The sequence below is a fragment of the Neophocaena asiaeorientalis genome, unplaced genomic scaffold (genome assembly GCF_003031525.2).
Source record: "Neophocaena asiaeorientalis asiaeorientalis breed wild unplaced genomic scaffold, Neophocaena_asiaeorientalis_V1.1 scaffold67, whole genome shotgun sequence".
In the NCBI taxonomy this organism is placed as follows: Eukaryota; Metazoa; Chordata; class Mammalia; order Artiodactyla; family Phocoenidae; genus Neophocaena; species Neophocaena asiaeorientalis.
Genome location: NW_020173731.1, coordinates 1,627,758 through 1,645,813, shown reverse-complemented (window position 1 = coordinate 1,645,813; position 18,056 = coordinate 1,627,758). Strand labels below are relative to the sequence as shown.

Genomic DNA, 18,056 nt, shown 5'->3' with positions numbered 1-18,056 from the left:
TATCTTTATGTTAGTTACAGTTTACATTTGTGTGCCAGCTTATACAAATTTATTCAGTGGAGTACCAAATTAAATATATTGTAAGATTAGGGGTCAATGTGAAGGACATAACTCATAAATATTTGGCCTAGGAAATTAACCAGTTACATTTTTTTTATCAGATTATAATTGATTTACAATGCTGTGTTAGTTTCTACTGTACAATGAAGTGAATCAGCTATATGTATACATATATCCCCTTCCTCTTGGACCTCCCTCCCACCCCCCATCCCACCCATCTAGATTATCACAGAGCACTGAGCTGAGTTCCCTGAGCTATACAGCAGGTTGCCACTAGCTCTCTTTTTTACACATGGTAGTGTATTTATGTCAAACCTAATCTCCCAGTTCATCCACCCTCTGCTTCCCCCACTGTGTCCACACATCCATTCTCTACATTCCTGCCCTGGAAATAGGTTCATCGGTACTATTTTTCTAGATTCCACATGTATGCGTTAATATACGATATTTGTTTTCTCTTTCTGACTTGCATTTAAATAAAGAACTTACATATCCTTGGATGAATTTTCATACTATCTACTGTCTTATGGTGTGTCCTTCCTAAGACACATGTTTAAGAAGTGGTGGTGAGTTTCTCTGAGCTAAAACTAAACATGTTGTTCTGTGAGCTATTTTTCATTTTCTTAAACATTCATATTTTATGCAAAATGCTTTTTTGGGTGTGGGGGATTATTTTGCTTTTACTTGACAGCTAAACTTCTAGTTCTGTGAAAAATGCCACTGGTAGTTTGATAGGGATTGCATTGAATCTGTAGATTGCTTTGGGTAGTATTGTCATTTTCACAGTGTTGATTCTTCCAGTCCAAGAACATGATATATCTCTACATCTGTTTGTATCATCTTTAATTTCTTTCATTGTTGTCTTATAGTTTGCTGCATACAGGTCTTTTGTCTCCTTACGTATGTTTATTCCTAGGTATTTTATTGTTTTTGTTGCAACGGTAAATGGGAATGTTTCCTTAATTTCTCTTGCAGAGTTTTCATCATTAGCATAGGAATGCAAGAGATTTCTTTGCATTAATTTTGTATTCTGCTAATTTACCAGATTCATTGGTTAGCTCTAGTAGTTTTCTGCTAGCACCTTTAAGATTCTCTATGTATTTGGCTAAAACTTCCAAAACTATGTTGAATAATAGTGGTGAGAGTGGGCAGCCTTGCTTGTTCCTGATCTTAGTGGAAATGGTTTCAGTTTTTCACCATTGAGGATGATGTTGGCTGTGGGTTTCTCATATATGGCCTTTATTTTATTGAGGTAAGTTCCCTCTCTGCCTGCTTTTTGGAGGTTTTTTTAATCATAAATGGGTGTTAATTTTGTTGAAAGCTTTTTCTGCATCTAGTTAGATGATCATATGGCTTTTCTCCTTCAGTTTGTTAATGTGGTGTATCATATTGATTGATTTACGTAATTGAAGAATCCTTGCATTCCTGGAATAAACCCGGCTTGATCATGGTGTATGATCCTTTTAATGTGCTGTTGCATTCTGTTTACTAGTGTTTTGTTGAGGATTTTTACGTCTATGTTCATCAGTGATGTTGGCCTGTAGTTTTCTTTTTTTGTGACATTTTTGTCTGGTTTTGACATCAGGGTGATGACGGCCTCGTAGAATAAGTTTGGTAGTGTTCCTCCCACTGCTGTATTTTGGAAGAGTTTGAGAAGGATAGGTGTTAGCTCTTCTCTAAATGTTTGATAGAATTCACCTGTGAAGTTATCTGGTCCTGGGCTTTTGTTTGCTGGAAGATTTTTAATCACAGTTTCAATTTCAGTGCTTGTGATTGGTCTGTTCATATTTTCTGTTTCTTCCTAGTTCAGGCTCAGAAGGTTATGCTTTTCTAAGAATTTTTCTATTTCTTCCAGATTGTGCATTTTATTGGCATATAGTTGCTTATAATAATCTCTCATGATCCATTGTATTTCTGCAGTTTCGGTTGTTACTTCTCCTTTTTCATTTCTGATTCTATTGATTTGAGTTTTCTCCCTTTTTATCTTGATGAGTCTGGCTAATGGTTATCAATTTTGTTTATCTTCTCAAAGAACCAGAGTTTAGTTTTATTGATCTTTCCTATCATTTCCTTCATTTCTTTTTCATTTATTTCTGATCTGATCTTTATGATTTCTTTCCTTCTGCTCACTTCGGCATTGTTTTGTTCTTCTTTCTCTAATTGCTTTTGGTGCAAGGTTAGGTTGTTTATTTGAGATGTTTCTTGTTTCTTGAGGTAGGATTGTATTGCTATAAACTTCCCTCTAACAACTGCTTTTGCTGCATGCCATAGGTTTTGGGTCATCATGTTTTCATTGTCATTTGTTTCTAGGTATTTTTTGATTTCCTCAGTGATCTCTTAGTTATTTAGCAGTGTATTGTTTAGCCTCCATGTGTTTGTATTTTTAACAGATTTTTTTTCTATAATTGATACGTAGTCTCATAGCATGTGGTTGGAAAAGATACTTGATATGATTTCAGTTTTCTTAAATTTACCAAGGCTTGCTTTGTGACCAAATATATGATCTATCCTGGAGAAAGTTCCATGAGCACTTGAGAAGAAAGTGTATTCTGTTGTTTTTGGATGGAATGTCCTATAAATATCAATAAGTCCATCTTATTTAATGTATCATTTAAAGCTTGTGTTTCCTTATTTATTTTCATCTTAGATGATCTGTCCATTGGTGAAAGTGGGGTGTTAATGTCCCCTACTATGATTCTGTTACTGTCAATTTCCCCTTCTATGGCTGTTAGCATTTGCCTTATGTATGTACGTGTTCCTATGTTGGGTGCATAAATATTTACAATTGTTATATCTTCTTCTTGGGTTGATCCCTTCATCATTATGTAGTACCCTTCTATGTCTCCTATAATAGGCTTTATTTTAAAGTCTATTTTGTGTGATATTGGAATTGCTACTCCCACTTTCTTTTGATTTCCATTTGCGTGGAATATCTTTTTCCATCCCCTCACTTTCAGTCTGTATGTGTCCCTAGGTCTGAAGTGGGTCTCTTGCAGACAGCATATATACTGGTCTTGTTTCTGTATCCATTCAGCCAGTCTCTGTCTTATGGTTGGAGCATTTAATCCATTTACATTTAAGGTAATTATTGATATGTATGTTTCTGTTACCATTTTCTTAATTGTTTTGGGTTTATTATTGTAGGTCTTCTTCTTTTGTGTTTCCTGCCTATAGAAGTTCCTTTAGCATTTGTTGTAAAGCTGGTTTGGTGGTGCTGAATTCTCTTAGCTTTTTCTTGTCTGTAAAGGTTTTAATTTCTCCGTTGAATCTGAATGAGATCCTTGCTGGGTAGGGTAATCTTGGTTGTAGTCTTTTCCGATTCGTCACTTTAAATAGGTCCTGCCACACCTTTTGGTTTGCAGAGTTTCTGCTGAGAAATCAGCTGTTAACCTTATGGAGATTCCCTTGTATGTTATTTGTTGCTTTTCCCTTGCTGCTTTTAATATTTTTTCTTTGTATTTAGTTTTTGATAGTTTGATTAGTATGTGTCTTGGCGTGATTCTCTTTGGATTTATCCTTTATGGGACTCTGTCTTCCTGGAGTTTATTCAATATTTCCTTTCCCATGTTAGGGCAGTTTTCAACTATCATCTCTTTAAATATTTTCTCAGTCCCTTTCTTTATCTCTTCTTCTTCTGGGACCCCTATAATTTGAATGTTGGTGAATTTCATGTTGTCCCATAGGTCTCTGAGACTGTCCTCGGTTCTTTTCATTGTTTTCTTTATTCTGCTCTGCAGTGGTTATATGCTCTATTTTATCTTCCAGGTCACTTATCTGTTCTTCAGCCTCAGTTATTCTGCTATTGATTCCTTATAGAGAATTTTAAATTTCATTTATTGTGTTGTTCATCATTGTTTGCTCTTTAGTTCTTCTTGGTCCTTGTGAAACGTTTCTTGTATTTTCTTCATTCTATTTCCAAGATTTTGGATCATCTTTACTAACATTACTGTGAATTCTTTTTCAGGTAGACTGCCTATTTCCTCTTCATTTGTTTGGTCTGGTGGGTTTTGCTTGCTCCTTCATCTACCCTGTGTTTCTCTGTCTTCTCATTTTGCTTAACTTACTGTGTTTGTGGTATCCTTTTCGCAGGCTGCAGGTTTGTAATTCCTGTTGTTTTCCGTGTCTGCCCCTAGTGCGTAAAGTTGGTTCTTTAGGTTGTGTGGGCTTCCTGGTGGAGTGGACTGGTGTCTGTGTTCTGGTGGATGAGGCTGGATCTTGTCTTTCTGGTGAGCAGGACTACATCTGGTGGTATGTTTTGGGGTGTCTGTGAGCTTATTATGATTTTAGTCAGCCTCTCTGCTAATGGGTGGCATTGTGTTCCTTTCTTACTAGTTGTTTGGCATGGGGTGTCCAGCACTGGAGCTTGCTGGTTGTTGAGTGGAGTTGGGTCTTAGCATTGAGATGGAGATCTCTGGGAGAGCTTTCACCATTTGATATTACGTGGGGCCGGGAGGTCTCTGGTGGACCAATGTTCTGAACTTGGTTCTCCCACTTCAGAGGCTCATGCTTGACACCCGGCCAGAGCACCAAGACCCTGTCATCCACACAGCTCAGAAGAAAAGGGAGAAAAAAAAAGAAAGGAAGAAACAAAGAAAAATAAATTAATTAAATTAAGTTATTAAGATAAATAACAAAAAAATATTGAAAGTAAAAAATGAAAAAGGAAAGAAAGAAGAGAGCAATGAAACCAATAAACAAATCCACCAATGATAACAAGTGCTAAAAACTATACAAAAAAAAGAAAGAAAGAAAATTAGAGAGCAATGAAACCAATAAACAAATCCACCAATGATAACAAGTGCTAAAAACTATACAAAAAAAAGAAAGAAAATAGACAGAACCCTAGGATAAATGGCAAAAGCAAAGCTATACAGACAGAATCACAAAAGAAGCATATACACACACACTCACAAAAAGAGAAAAAGGAAAAATATATATATACAAAAAAAAAAGGGAGAGAGCAACCAAATCAGTAAACAAATCTACCAATGATAATAAGTTCTAAATATTAAACTAAGATAAACATAAAATCAGAAACAAATTAGATGCAGAAAGCAAACCCCAAGTCTACAATTACTCTCAATGTCCACTGCCTCAATTTTGGGATGATTCGTTGTCCATTCAGGTATTCCACAGATGCAGGGTACATCAAGTTGATTGTGGAGCTTTAATCCGCTGCTCCTGAGGCTGCTGGGAGAAATTTCCCTTTCTTTTCTTTGTTTGCACAGCTCCTGGGGTTCAGCTTTGGATTTGGACCCACCTCTGTGTGTAGGTCGCCTGTGGGCATCTGTTCCCCACCCAGACAGGACAGGGTTAAAGTAGCAGCTGATTAGGGGTCTCTGGCTCACTCAGTCCTGGTACTTGGCAGCTAAACTTTATACCAAATCAATTTCAATTAATACAACATCCTTCCCCCCAACCAACTCTACTTCTTTGTTTCTAGGTTTCTAGAATGGAAGAACAGATGAATGGCTTGAAAACATCAAATGAGAATCTTCAAAAGCATGTAGAGGATCTGTTGACCAAACTGAAAGAGGTGTAGTTGACCAGTTTAAAATGTCTCTTTTACAAAAATATTGTAACACTTAGGAAGCTATTGATTTATAAAATGATTTCATATTTTGAACCATTCCTGGCACCACAAAATGGCCAGGGCATTTTCATATGATGTAACTAGGCTAAAATTGCTAGAATCAGTTACATACTATATCCAAAGTACTGTCTAAAAATGAGTATGGTTAATTTTAATGACATTTAAATATCCTACTTTAAGATAAAAATATCATTAACATTTTATCCTTAAGATAATTTATCTCTATAATAATGACAACTGATTTTAATTTTAGTGTTTTAGTCTTCATCTCTTTACTTTCAAAACTGAATTTTTTATCTTGGCATTTGATAAGCATTCTAAATTCAGTTCAAATCAGACTGTTCTAATTTGGTTTTTGGTGTTGGCTTTTTTTTTCCCCTCAGGCCAAGGAACAGCAGGCCAGTATGGAAGAGAAATTCCACAATGAATTAAATGCTCACATAAAGCTCTCTAATCTTTACAAGGTAGGTACCGTACCATATGCTTTAGTGTCCTAATGTTGCATTATTGGATGTTGGGTAACTTTTTTAAGATTAAATTTTAGAGTGCTGCTGATGATTCAGAGGCAAAGAGCAATGAACTGACCCGAGCAGTGGATGAATTACACAAACTTTTGAAGGAAGCTGGAGAAGGTAAGACTTTCCAATTATGGGAAGATTATTTTGTTTTTAGATAGAAGGTACTGTTTTCTTTACCCTTCTGTAGATTTTTGGATTTGGAGGTCAGATACCTTATTAGGAACAAAATTTGATATAGAAGAAAGATCCTTAGGTCAAGAAATTTTAAATTCTATTTTCAGCAAATATTTGAAAATATAAGTAGCTAACATTTTTCTGTTTCTTTCATTTGATAACCTTGTATATATATTCTGATTTGTAATAGGAAATTTTTCTTCCATTGAAACGTTTCCTTTGATAAATACATATAGGTTTATAGTTTGGGTACTCTCTTAATCCATAAATAAGCCTTACTTTTTAAGTTATAATGTATTTTAAAGTCTTTGATTTCATATATTCCTGCTTTTTTTTAATGTAAGTTATTTATGTATGATCTTTTCCAGGCATTTCCTATGTTCTAGACATCTAAGATCAGATTAAAACCAAAGAGACACTTAGAGCCACTTTTTTTATAATTTGAGTTCCCCTATTTTCCCCTCTTATAAAAGGGACATCAAAAGGAGAAATAGATTGACTAGGCCAGGACACCTCAGGAATTATAAGTACATCAAGAGCTTCCAGTGGGTAATAACTGTCAACCACAGCCTCTGTAGAATTTAATATTGTCTGCTGACTATTCTGTTACATTCTGTAACTCAAAGATTTTAATTATGTGCTTGATTATTCTGTCTCTAAAAATGTTTTTAGCCAATAAAGCAATACAAGATCATCTTCTAGAAGTAGAGGAATCTAAAGATCAAATGGAAAAAGAAATGCTTGAGAAAATAGGGAAATTAGAGAAGGAATTAGAGAATGCAAATGACCTGCTTTCTGCCACAAAACGTAAAGGTATGGATTAATAGATGCTTATTAAGGTTTGAAATACTAGAACTTCCCTACATAGTCCTCACTTAACTTCACTAATAGTGTTTGTCCTGTTGTGATGCAGGAAACTCATTAAGTTATAGCATTACGATTTATTTATTTTTAGTTCAGCATTACTTTATCTGTATCTTTATTGTATTGTTAGGTATAAGTACCATTTGATCACACATAATTGTGTGTCAATTTCCAGAATAGCTTTAACTATAATTACTGCATGGTTTTTAGAATTGTGTTACTTGTCATATTTTATATAGTCTTCATAGGAATTTATATGTAATGTACAGTAGGTATCACTTTTACTTGTAAGAAATATTAGTGGCTTTACTTTGAAATTTTACAAAAATATACTCGATTTCTGTGTGTTGGCACAGGGGCCATCTTGTCTGAAGAAGAGCTTGCAGCCATGTCTCCTACTGCAGCAGCCGTAGCTAAGATAGTGAAACCTGGCATGAAGCTAACTGAGGTAAAAATGGTATTAAATCTTGTTATTTGCCTTCAGCAAAAGTGTTCACATCTCTCTGACACTTATGCCCCAGAAAAATTATTCTTAAAGTTGCCTGGTGATTAACAGATCATTTTAGGGAAAGCTTTCTTACTTTGTTTTGTTTGTTTGTTTGTTTTTAGTTGTGCCTCATGGGCTCCTTAGTTGTGGCATGCAAACTCTTGGTCCCCGGACCAGGGATCGAATCTGGGCCCCCTGTTTTGGGAGCGTGGAGTCTTAACCAGTGTGCCACCAGGGAAGTCCCCAGGAAAGGCTTTCTTGGTTCCTGGTTCTGTGTAACATACAGTAAACATTTCCATCTTGTGTAATTGCTAATGAATGTTTATGAAGAAGCTAGACAAACTGTATATATCTGTTATGCTTAGGTTTGAAATGACCCCTCTTCTTCTTTCAGCTGTATAATGCTTATGTGGAAACTCAGGATCAGCTGCTTTTGGAGAAACTAGAGAACAAAAGAATTAATAAGTATCTAGATGAAATAGTGAAAGAAGTTGAAGCCAAAGCACCAATTTTGAAACGCCAACGTGAGGAGTATGAACGTGCCCAGAAAGCTGTGGCAAGTTTATCTGTTAAGCTTGAACAAGCTATGAAGGTTGGTTCCATTCCTAAATTTTAACTGTAGAAAAAATACATATGAGAAACCATTTACTAGATAGGGTAGTTCTTTCTTAGAATTAAAGAATTTAAGTTAAAAGGCTAACCACTTTTTCAGTGATAGGGTAATTATATATTTTAAAACTTGTCATTACATTATTAAACATCTGTAATTGCAAAATGTTTTATCTTTATTCAGCTAACATTGAAAACCTTTAGCATTTTTTAAGACATTTGGGATGATTTCTGTAGGGTTCTCTAGTGGATGATAAATAGCCAGATCTCCCTGGGCTTCAGATTAAAATAACAATCTCTGTTAATAGAACCTTTCTAAATTTAGCAATAGGCATTTTTTGTCAGGCAATTCTGATATTCTGTCTAGAAATGATAATATTGTTTGACTTATTGAAAAGAATTCCTTTTTTTAAATATCGTTTCACAATTTGGCAAATCTTTATATACATTATTTTGTTACTGTTCCTTTGCATATTAGAAGTACTAAAGAAGCTTGTAAATATTCTTTACCTCTTAAGATTCCTTTTTAATAGGTAATGGTTTAAAAAGAGTATTTATATGCTGATAATGTTGTTTTTAGGATACAACTGTTATTACTGAGAAATCTTCAAGATTTATTAAGCAAGTTTTATTGGGGAAAATCAGTTAAATCAACTTGTATCTAAGCTGATAAATTTTTTTGAGAGTATAAATATATTGTATAAATAAATTGTATCCTTAATTCAACTTAAACTTTTGTTGCTGTTGTTATTACAATTTAGATGTCAGTTTAAATCAGGGTGTATTGTGTCTAATGGTCTCTTTCTCCTAAATCAAATGATGTCTAGCAGTCTTGCCTTGACAGAATATTAGGTTTTAGACACACCTCTGCCCCTTTGATGTGGTTTACAACGAGGTCCTTTGGATCTACTTGACTTTCTCACTGTTGAGAGTGAGCATTTTGCTTGGAGCTTATTGTCTGAAGGAGGTAGTAAAGTAGAGGGGCTTAAAAATCAGATAATAGCAGCTGTTCATTGTGGGGAAAACCGATTTGTTAATTCATCACTAACATACAGGTACAGTAATAAATACAGACTTTTTTCATAACTGCCGAAGACTTTAAAGATAATTTCTGTATGTTTTTCATCGCTGAATCTTCTGTCCATAACATACATCATGTCCAGTCTAGATTCTGTGGTGCTTATTTGTTAGATTCTTAGAGTTTTATAACCAAATTACTTCCTTCCTTGGCATCTTAATTTATCCCAGTTTGAACTTAGTAGATTTGTGTCGTTACCATCTTTCATGAATATTTGCCTGCTTCATTTTGTCAGCTGAAATTGGTTTATCCATATTCCCTGAGGGCGCTGTGCTCAGAGGTACTTTAAACACCAGGAAAAATATGAGCCATCTTTCACTCGAATAGTGTGTAAAACATTATTATGTGAAAACAGTACATTAAGAAGCAAATTTTATATGAATTTGAGATAAAACATAAGATTTCAAAGATATTTTTTGCTTACATCAAGCTCCTCAAAACTGTGCCCCTAAATCCCTAATGATATTGTGATGCTCAACTTTACAGAGCACTGCAATATGCTGTAATTTCTTTCCTTTTTTTAACAGCCTTGTTACATTGGCTGCTGCTTCTTTAGAATTAATTCCTGATGCATTTTTAATAAAACCAAGTTTTTTATGCATCTTACCCAACATTTTTTACTTTTAACATTTATTTCCAGATAGTATAATAATGATCATCATTGTAATGCAGTCCTTTGTTTTTGTCTTAGTAACGAAGCTTTTGAGAGTATTTCTCTGATATCATTTGATAATACACTATGAATTTGGTGTGGCTGTAACATTGTAGTTCACAGTTAACTTGGGAATTCCTCATCGTTATCGTACAGTGATGAACATTATGAGCAATATTTGAGATTAAGAAATACATGTATTCCTATTTTTAAGAAATTTCTCTTTAGAGGCTAGTATATTATGTAGAGTATTTTTTATTTATAAGTTGATTACTGTGGTATTTGAGCACTGTATATTTTTGTTGTTTGTGTAACTAATATTTATATAGATCTTAGAAAGAAAAACAATTTTCATTTGACTTTTCATTTTAAAGGAGATTCAGCGATTGCAGGAGGACACAGATAAAGCCAATAAACATTCATCTGTGCTTGAAAGAGACAATCAAAGAATGGAAGTACAAATAAAAGATCTTTCACAACAGGTTAGAATTTTTTGTTTCTTTTCCTGTATTTTTTCCCTGAACTGACTGCCTAGTAGTGTTTGAATCTGTTTGCAGGTATGTAAGGTAGAACTAGCACATATGAAATTCTCATCAACTAAGAAACCACTCTAGCAGAATTGCAGCCTAGTCATTGTTTTCCCGTAGCTGCTCCCCCTTTTCTTTTCCTTACGTGTTTGATAAATTTTCAAATTGAAGGTACTGGTTGTAGTAAATGAAGTAATTCAAAGGTAAATAAAAGTTTTCTTCCCCCTGCCCAAGTCCCAGAGTTAACAGAATGGTGTTATTCTTTCACCAATGGTGTATTCTTTCACGTCTTCTTATACGTACAGATACACAAGAGCATATGTAAACATATGTAAACATTCTTTGTTTTTACTAAAATAAAATCATGCATTTTGTATATGCATCTATAAATGCATTACCTTACCACTTTTTTTTTTAACTGAACAGGTTTGGAAATGTAGGTCTGTTTTGTTCATATATTTTACCCTAATTTTTGTGTGTGGGTATATACACGTACACACAAACATAGATAAAAATTTCACATGAATGAAATTAACATCTATTTTCCATGCTCCCCTTCTGCCCCACCACATAACACATATAAAAGCATGCGAGCGCAAGTATACACACACACACACACACACACACACACACACACACACACACACACACACACACAAAATGAGTATATATTTCTGTGTGTTTTATTTGGTCTTTGTTTTAGAAAAATGGAACCATGCTTCTGGAATCTTTTTTAAAAAAATAGTAGTTTTCATTATGTACGTCCATAGAAATGAAAAATAAACTTTTTCATGAAGATTTTCTTTATTTAGGCCTTAATATCTAAAATGTTAAGCTTGATGTTTTGTTTTTCAAGATAATTTAATACTAAGTTGACAGTGTTCATAAAGTAACATTGTCATTTGAAAATTTTTACTTTTCTTCTAAACATTTCCAGAATCAAAGCTAATACTATTTGATAACATATTAAAACCCTTTTTTAGATTAGAGTGCTTCTAATGGAACTTGAAGAAGCGAGGGGTAACCATGTAATCCGTGATGAGGAAGTAAGCTCTGCTGATATAAGTAGTTCATCTGAAGTAATATCACAGCACCTAGTATCTTACAGAAACATTGAAGAGCTTCAACAGCAAAATCAACGTCTCCTGGTGGCCCTTCGGGAACTTGGGGAAACCAGAGAAAGAGAAGAACAAGAAACAACTTCATCCAAGTAAGCAATAGACTACTTTGGTTTATTCAGCAAACATTTATTGAAACCTTTTGTGTGCCCCTAGCAGTGCTGGATATTGGGAATATAGTGATTTAGGAGAAAAAAAAAACAGCTGAGCAACAATACCCAAAAAAACAAAAATTCTACTCTCAGGGACCTCAGTTTGTGGATGAGACTGATAATAGATAAAATAGATAATAAAATCAATAAATAGATAATTTTAGTTCAGTGTGATTAGTGCTGTAATAGATGAGCCTATCCATGGGAGCGTAGGGTATGAGACCCAGCCGAGATTTTAGGGAACAGGCCAGGCTTCATGGAGAAGATATTTAAGGAATTACAGTAAAGAATTTTTGGGGAAAAAATGGTTTTGGTACTAGAGGAGGAAGAATGGCTATGAAGGTAAGAAGACTGGAGTTTGGACTCAGTGGAATTGGTTTAATTTTTGCAAACAAATTTTTCAGATGACGTTGGTGAGTGTCTGTGTCCTATATGGTGGGGGTTTTAAAAGTGATTCTTAAAATAGCAGCAGAAAAAAGAAAGGATAAGAGAGATGAAAATACTGTGCTTAATGATAGGTGATAAAATGCTTAGTCAATTTGCAATAGAAATTATGACTGCCTCTCAATCTCAGTCCTGTGAAATAGACTGATTTCTTTTCCTGCAGAATAACTGAGCTTCAGCTCAAACTTGAGAGCGCCCTCGCTGAACTGGAACAACTCCGTGAATCACGGCGACATCAAATGCAGCTTGTTGATTCCATAGTTCGTCAGCGTGATATGTACCGTATTTTGTTGTCACAGACAACAGGAGTTACCATTCCTTTACAAGGTAGGTTTTTATACGTATCTTAAAAGTTTCCAAGTATTTGGGGGAAATATTTCTGAAATGTATATTAGAGAATGGATTTTGCAATATAACTAGTATCTACTTTAACAGTGCTAACTTCAAATTTGACTACCATATATGAGTGATCATAGCACATCATCAATTCTAAAATATATTAGGTAAGAAAAATGCTGATCATTGTTGAAAAATATGCATCTGAGAGGCAATGAATTACAGTGTTTATTCTGGTTATGTTTTGACATTTAATCTGCAAAAATTACCTTTTTTAACTAGAAGTCATAAATAACTTTAATAAGTTGTTTAGTAGGTTCTTTGTCTCATAATTTCTATAATCTTATGATTTCATTTAAATGAGTCAGCTTGTTTTTTGGTAATGACGTATTTTGTGAAGAAATGTTACATCATTCTTTTTACGTTTCTGAAGCTTCAAGCTTAGATGATAGTTCTCTTGTGTCAACTCAAAAACGTTCAAGTACATCACAGACTGTTGCCACTCCTACTCCAGTACCTGTAATTGAGTCAGCAGAGGCTATAGAAGCCAAGGCTGCCCTTAAACAGGTAAAGACCCCACCTTTACAGCTTTATCTTGGGTCAGGTTTTTTGAGAACATGGACTATCATCTTCTAATAATTTCTCCAATATTTAGTTGCAGGAAATTTTTGAGAACTACAAAAAAGAAAAGGCAGATAATGAAAAAATGCAGAATGAGCAGCTTGAGAAACTTCAGGAGCAAGTCACAGATTTGCGATCACAAAATACCAAAATTTCTACCCAGCTAGATTTTGCTTCTAAACGGTAAATTTTCTTTTCAAAAATTAAGTCTAAATGGTATACTTAGTTTTCAGTTGAATCAAATTCAAGTGTTAATTTGCAATAGTGTTACTTTTTTTTGGTGGATTCTGATCCAGGATGAGATGTACAGGGGTTCATTTTTTACTTTTGGTTAATGATTATCCTGGATATTGCTAAGGAGTCCAGGTAGTTATTTAGTTAAGTTGAAGTAGTTCATGTAAGGAATGTTGCTATTTTTCCTTCCTGAGATTAAAGAAGATACTGTTTCCATAGGAGTTAATTATTTTAAGTAAGGAGATAAGAGAACTATGAGCAAATTCAGCCTTTTCTAGTCTAGGTAGAAGAGAAGCAGGCTCTAGCGAGTTAATTTTGGGAAAATTCACTTTCTTGGTCACTTAACAAAGGAATAATGGTAAATTTCATTCCATAGTTATTACCAGAGCCATTGAATACTTGTTAGTTTATTAAGTTAGGAAAAAACTTATTTCTTTGTTTACTACATGGTCAAACTGTTTTTGTAAGTATATAACAAGCAGTTGTTTCTGTACATTCCAACAGTTTGATATCCCAATAAAAGCACCTTTTTTTTTCCTATGTTGATAGCTCTAGCCAGCCATTTTCTAAGCTTTCAAGCACATAAGAGAATAACATGAAAAATTTGAGAGAAAAAAAGGACTGGCAAAAATCCATCACTAACCATGAGTGAATATCTTAAATTGCATACTGTATTGTGATGGGTGTCTCGTGTATCAACATTATATGGCATTATTTTGAATATGATTAGAATACTTGTAAATGAGTAAGATTAAAAAGTTAATTCAGCATGAAATACTGTGCTTAATTAGAATTTGAATTTGACTGCTAAATGTGGAATTTAGAAAAAAGAATGGAGATTTTTACATTATTACACAAGCCACTGTTTTCATATTATTAATCATGTAAAATTAAGTTCTTGTGAAAATCAAGGAACTAAGCTGGGATATAGTACTTCAGTTGCTTATGGAATTTTTTTTTTCATATAAGTTATGAAATGCTACAAGATAATGTTGAAGGATATCGTCGAGAAATAACATCCCTACACGAGAGAAATCAGAAACTCACTGCAGCAACTCAAAAGCAGGAACAGATCATCAACACAATGACACAAGATTTGAGAGGAGCTAATGAAAAGCTAGCTGTTGCAGAAGTGAGACCAATTTCCGGCATCTCACTTGCGTTATAAGTTGCATTTGACACTTGTTTTTTAATTATTACTTTGCTTTTACTGGTTGGTGTAATGTAGGTATTTGAGGTTTGTGAATTACATGTCCTTATCAAATAGTTTCCAGGCATCCACTTGTGCATCAGATTAGTTGGGTGATTGTTTCTAATAAAACTAGAGAGGGAAAGAAGTTTGTTTGTCTAGACTAAGATTGTCTTACAGATTTTCCATTTCAAAATAAATTTGTAAGTCACTGTTGCTCTAGTTGCAACAAAGGCAGTGGGTGAATATTTTATCCATTCTTATTTCTAATAAAGGACAGTATAAAAATTTCATTAGCATTGAATTATATTTCTGAATTTCAATGAATAAAATATAATTGATGAAATGAATGATGAACATAAATGTCAATCAGAAATTGACAGTACTTTCAACTAACTTCTAAATTCTTTGAAGGTAAATTTTCATACAATGCTTTACTTTTTATAAAATTGTCTCTCACAGCTTTTTAATCATTACTTATGAACTAGGTACAGTTGTCCCCCATTTGGCCTATCGAGAAACAGACGCAGAAGCTAAGTAATTTGCCTGTTTTGGGGCCATGATGAGAGATGGGTTGGTGGGGACTTAAAACCTAGCTTTTCTAATTCTCTTGGCTATATTCTTTCATTTTTGTCTTGTACCCACTCCTTTGTGGAGACTAGACAGCAGCACTTTTTCAAACTGGTGGAGTAAGTTTTATGATTGATAGTTTTTGACTCATCCTGAAAATATGAATATTTGAGGATATTGATTTTCAGTGAACCCTCCTATATCCCATGAAACTCAGAGTCTTTATGGGGAAAAAAAGTTTAAATAGATCAGTCAGCACTTTCAAACAGATACTTAGAAACCAAGCTTAGATTCTAAACTTGCGTAATTTAATAGTATGCAGTATGACTATAGCACAATTTTTCAGTTTTGCCTCTTACACTCTGGCATTTTAGATTTTTTTATTTGTTTTAAAGTCTGATTTGTTAGAGCAAAGATAGTGTAAGTATTTGTGGTAATTGCAAGATTTTTTCCTTTGATCTATTAGTATTTCCAATATTTGCTTCATATTTCAATACATGAAACTAAGAGTTGTATTTCCTTATATAGTGAAGAGATATAGTCTCTACTGTTAGTTTCTAACATTAAGAAATATGTAGTAATGAAGAATCATTTTAATTTTATAACTGTTATTACATTTGACACATTGCTTTTCAATATTTTTTCTTTAACTTGTATTTGCCTCAAGGTAAGAGCAGAAAATTTGAAAAAGGAAAAGGAAATGCTTAAATTGTCAGAAGTTCGTCTTTCTCAGCAAAGAGAATCTTTGTTGGCTGAACAAAGAGGGCAAAACTTGCTGCTAACTAATCTGCAAACAATTCAGGTAACCAAATGAAAAAGGACATGTAGAAAAATTAAGTTATATTTGAACAATTTTGACATTGTATTTTCTCAGGTTTCTTAATGAGAAAATTCATGTCATTTTCGTCATGCATTATGATCACTGAATTTGAAGTTTATTAAGACGTCAATATTCTAAATAAAACATTTAAAGAAAACTGACTGAAGCCATGCAATTGGCAGTTTTAATCTTCAGGTCTATATTTAGAGTCCTGTACAGTTTAATTGTGTACAGGATTAAATCTTTGGTTTATAGTCTTTAAAACTTCAAGAAATCTGAATGTCCATTGGTAATATGGTTTTTATTTTCCCTATTAAATAGATGTTTTAGGATGGAAAATGTCAAAATACCTTCTTGGTAAATGTTTTAGATATTAACCTCTTCATGTAGAAATGAGTTGTATTCCCATAATTTTCTATTGCCTTTGGGTTTTCTTTTTGGTGGGGGGGTTTACTTTTTTCTTAAGTATAACAAAAATCTTTTTTTACCTTAGGGAATATTGGAACGATCTGAAACAGAAACCAAACAAAGGCTTAGTAGCCAGATAGAAAAACTGGAACATGAGATATCCCATCTAAAGAAGAAGTTGGAAAATGAGGTGGAACAAAGGCATACACTTACTAGAAATCTAGATGTGAGTCTGTGTTCTAAATTTCTATAGAATGTTTATGTTTAAAAATTAAGCTGGTGTGTAGGTAAACTGTCATCTCATGTTGAAGCATAGTTTTGAAGAGATCTCTTACAGACTCTTAAGTTTTTCTTGCCTTTTTGTATGCTTAGTAATTTTTGATTGGGTTTTATCCTATTGGGTGCTGGATATTTCTGTATTTCTGTAAATCTTGAGCTTTGTTCTGGAATGCCGTAAAGTTCATTGAAAATAGTTTGATTCTATTGAATATATTTTGTACGATTTATTAGGCAGGCCCAAAGCAGTGCTCAGTTTAGAACTAATTATTCACTGCTACCAAGCCAGTATCTTCCTGACTACTAGTCCCAGTGCCCAGTGAATTAAGAGCTTTTGCAGTCAGGCTGCTGGAAACAGGCATTATTTATTCCTAATAACTCTCTCTGAGCACCAGAGAGTCTTCATTCAGTCTCTTTGGGAGATTCTTTACCCTGTCTAGGGTAATTTCATAGGCATGCACTGATCACAATTTTGCTGAATATTCAAGAGGGATCCTGTGCAAATCACAGTACTCTGTGCAGCTCTCTTCTCTCTGATAGTCTGTCTTATGAATTCAAACTAGCCTTCTTCTACTCTCAGTTCTATGTTCTCAATTCAGGAATCCTGTGGGCCTCATTTCCCTTTCCCTATGCCTTAGCCTGCACACTCTTAAATCAATAAGCTGGGAAATTGTAGGGTTCACCTCTTTTGTTTCCTGACTCAGGTATCACAGTTGTTCTAATGTGTTTTGTCTGGGGTTTTTTGGTTGGTGTTTGTTTTTTTGATTTTGGTTGTTTCAGATGGGGAGGTAAATCTCATCTCTGTTACCCTGTTTTAGCCAGAGTGTTAAAGTTCTGTAAAAAGATAACTTGAACCTCTAGTTACTTAAGAACTTAAAGGTAAGTGTTTGTAGGGTTAATGTATTTTTTCTTACAGGTTCAACTTTTAGATACAAAGAGACAGCTGGATACTGAGACTAATCTTCATCTTAACACAAAAGAACTGTTAAAAAATGCTCAAAAGGAAATTGCTACATTGAAACAGCACCTCAGTAATGTGGAAGTCCAGCTTGCTTCTCAGTCCTCACAGAGAACTGGTAAAGGTAAATAATTAAGTAGGCTGATAAAAAGTACCTCTTTAGGTTTATAACATATCCTGTAGATAAATAGCCTATTCTTTGTGGATACTAGCAAAAGATTTAAAAAACAAAAAACCTTTATTGTTCCTATAGTAAAGCTCAGTTTTCCACTTAAATTAATAAATTTGCAGACTTGGAAGACTCAGAATAGTTGTACATATGGCAGCTGACCAAGATATGCTCTTAGTTTTCCAATTATTGAAACCAT

The 18,056-nt window shown here is 34.0% G+C and overlaps 1 protein-coding gene across 3 annotated transcripts in view; it reads left to right on the top strand.

The window, feature by feature from the left end:
• TPR (translocated promoter region, nuclear basket protein) overlaps positions 1 to 18,056 on the top strand; it is a 61,645-nt gene that overhangs the window by 7,769 nt on the left and 35,820 nt on the right. For all 3 annotated transcript variants that reach the window (XM_024750984.1, XM_024750986.1, XM_024750985.1), the window contains 15 exons: positions 5,504 to 5,596; positions 6,037 to 6,117; positions 6,198 to 6,285; positions 7,018 to 7,158; positions 7,566 to 7,657; positions 8,091 to 8,288; positions 10,410 to 10,517; positions 11,546 to 11,772; positions 12,440 to 12,603; positions 13,046 to 13,179; positions 13,268 to 13,416; positions 14,437 to 14,599; positions 15,894 to 16,028; positions 16,540 to 16,680; positions 17,647 to 17,812. In XM_024750984.1, coding sequence (XP_024606752.1) covers positions 5,504 to 5,596; positions 6,037 to 6,117; positions 6,198 to 6,285; positions 7,018 to 7,158; positions 7,566 to 7,657; positions 8,091 to 8,288; positions 10,410 to 10,517; positions 11,546 to 11,772; positions 12,440 to 12,603; positions 13,046 to 13,179; positions 13,268 to 13,416; positions 14,437 to 14,599; positions 15,894 to 16,028; positions 16,540 to 16,680; positions 17,647 to 17,812 — 2,080 coding nt within the window. The remainder of the gene's footprint in view (positions 1 to 5,503; positions 5,597 to 6,036; positions 6,118 to 6,197; positions 6,286 to 7,017; positions 7,159 to 7,565; positions 7,658 to 8,090; positions 8,289 to 10,409; positions 10,518 to 11,545; positions 11,773 to 12,439; positions 12,604 to 13,045; positions 13,180 to 13,267; positions 13,417 to 14,436; positions 14,600 to 15,893; positions 16,029 to 16,539; positions 16,681 to 17,646; positions 17,813 to 18,056) is intronic.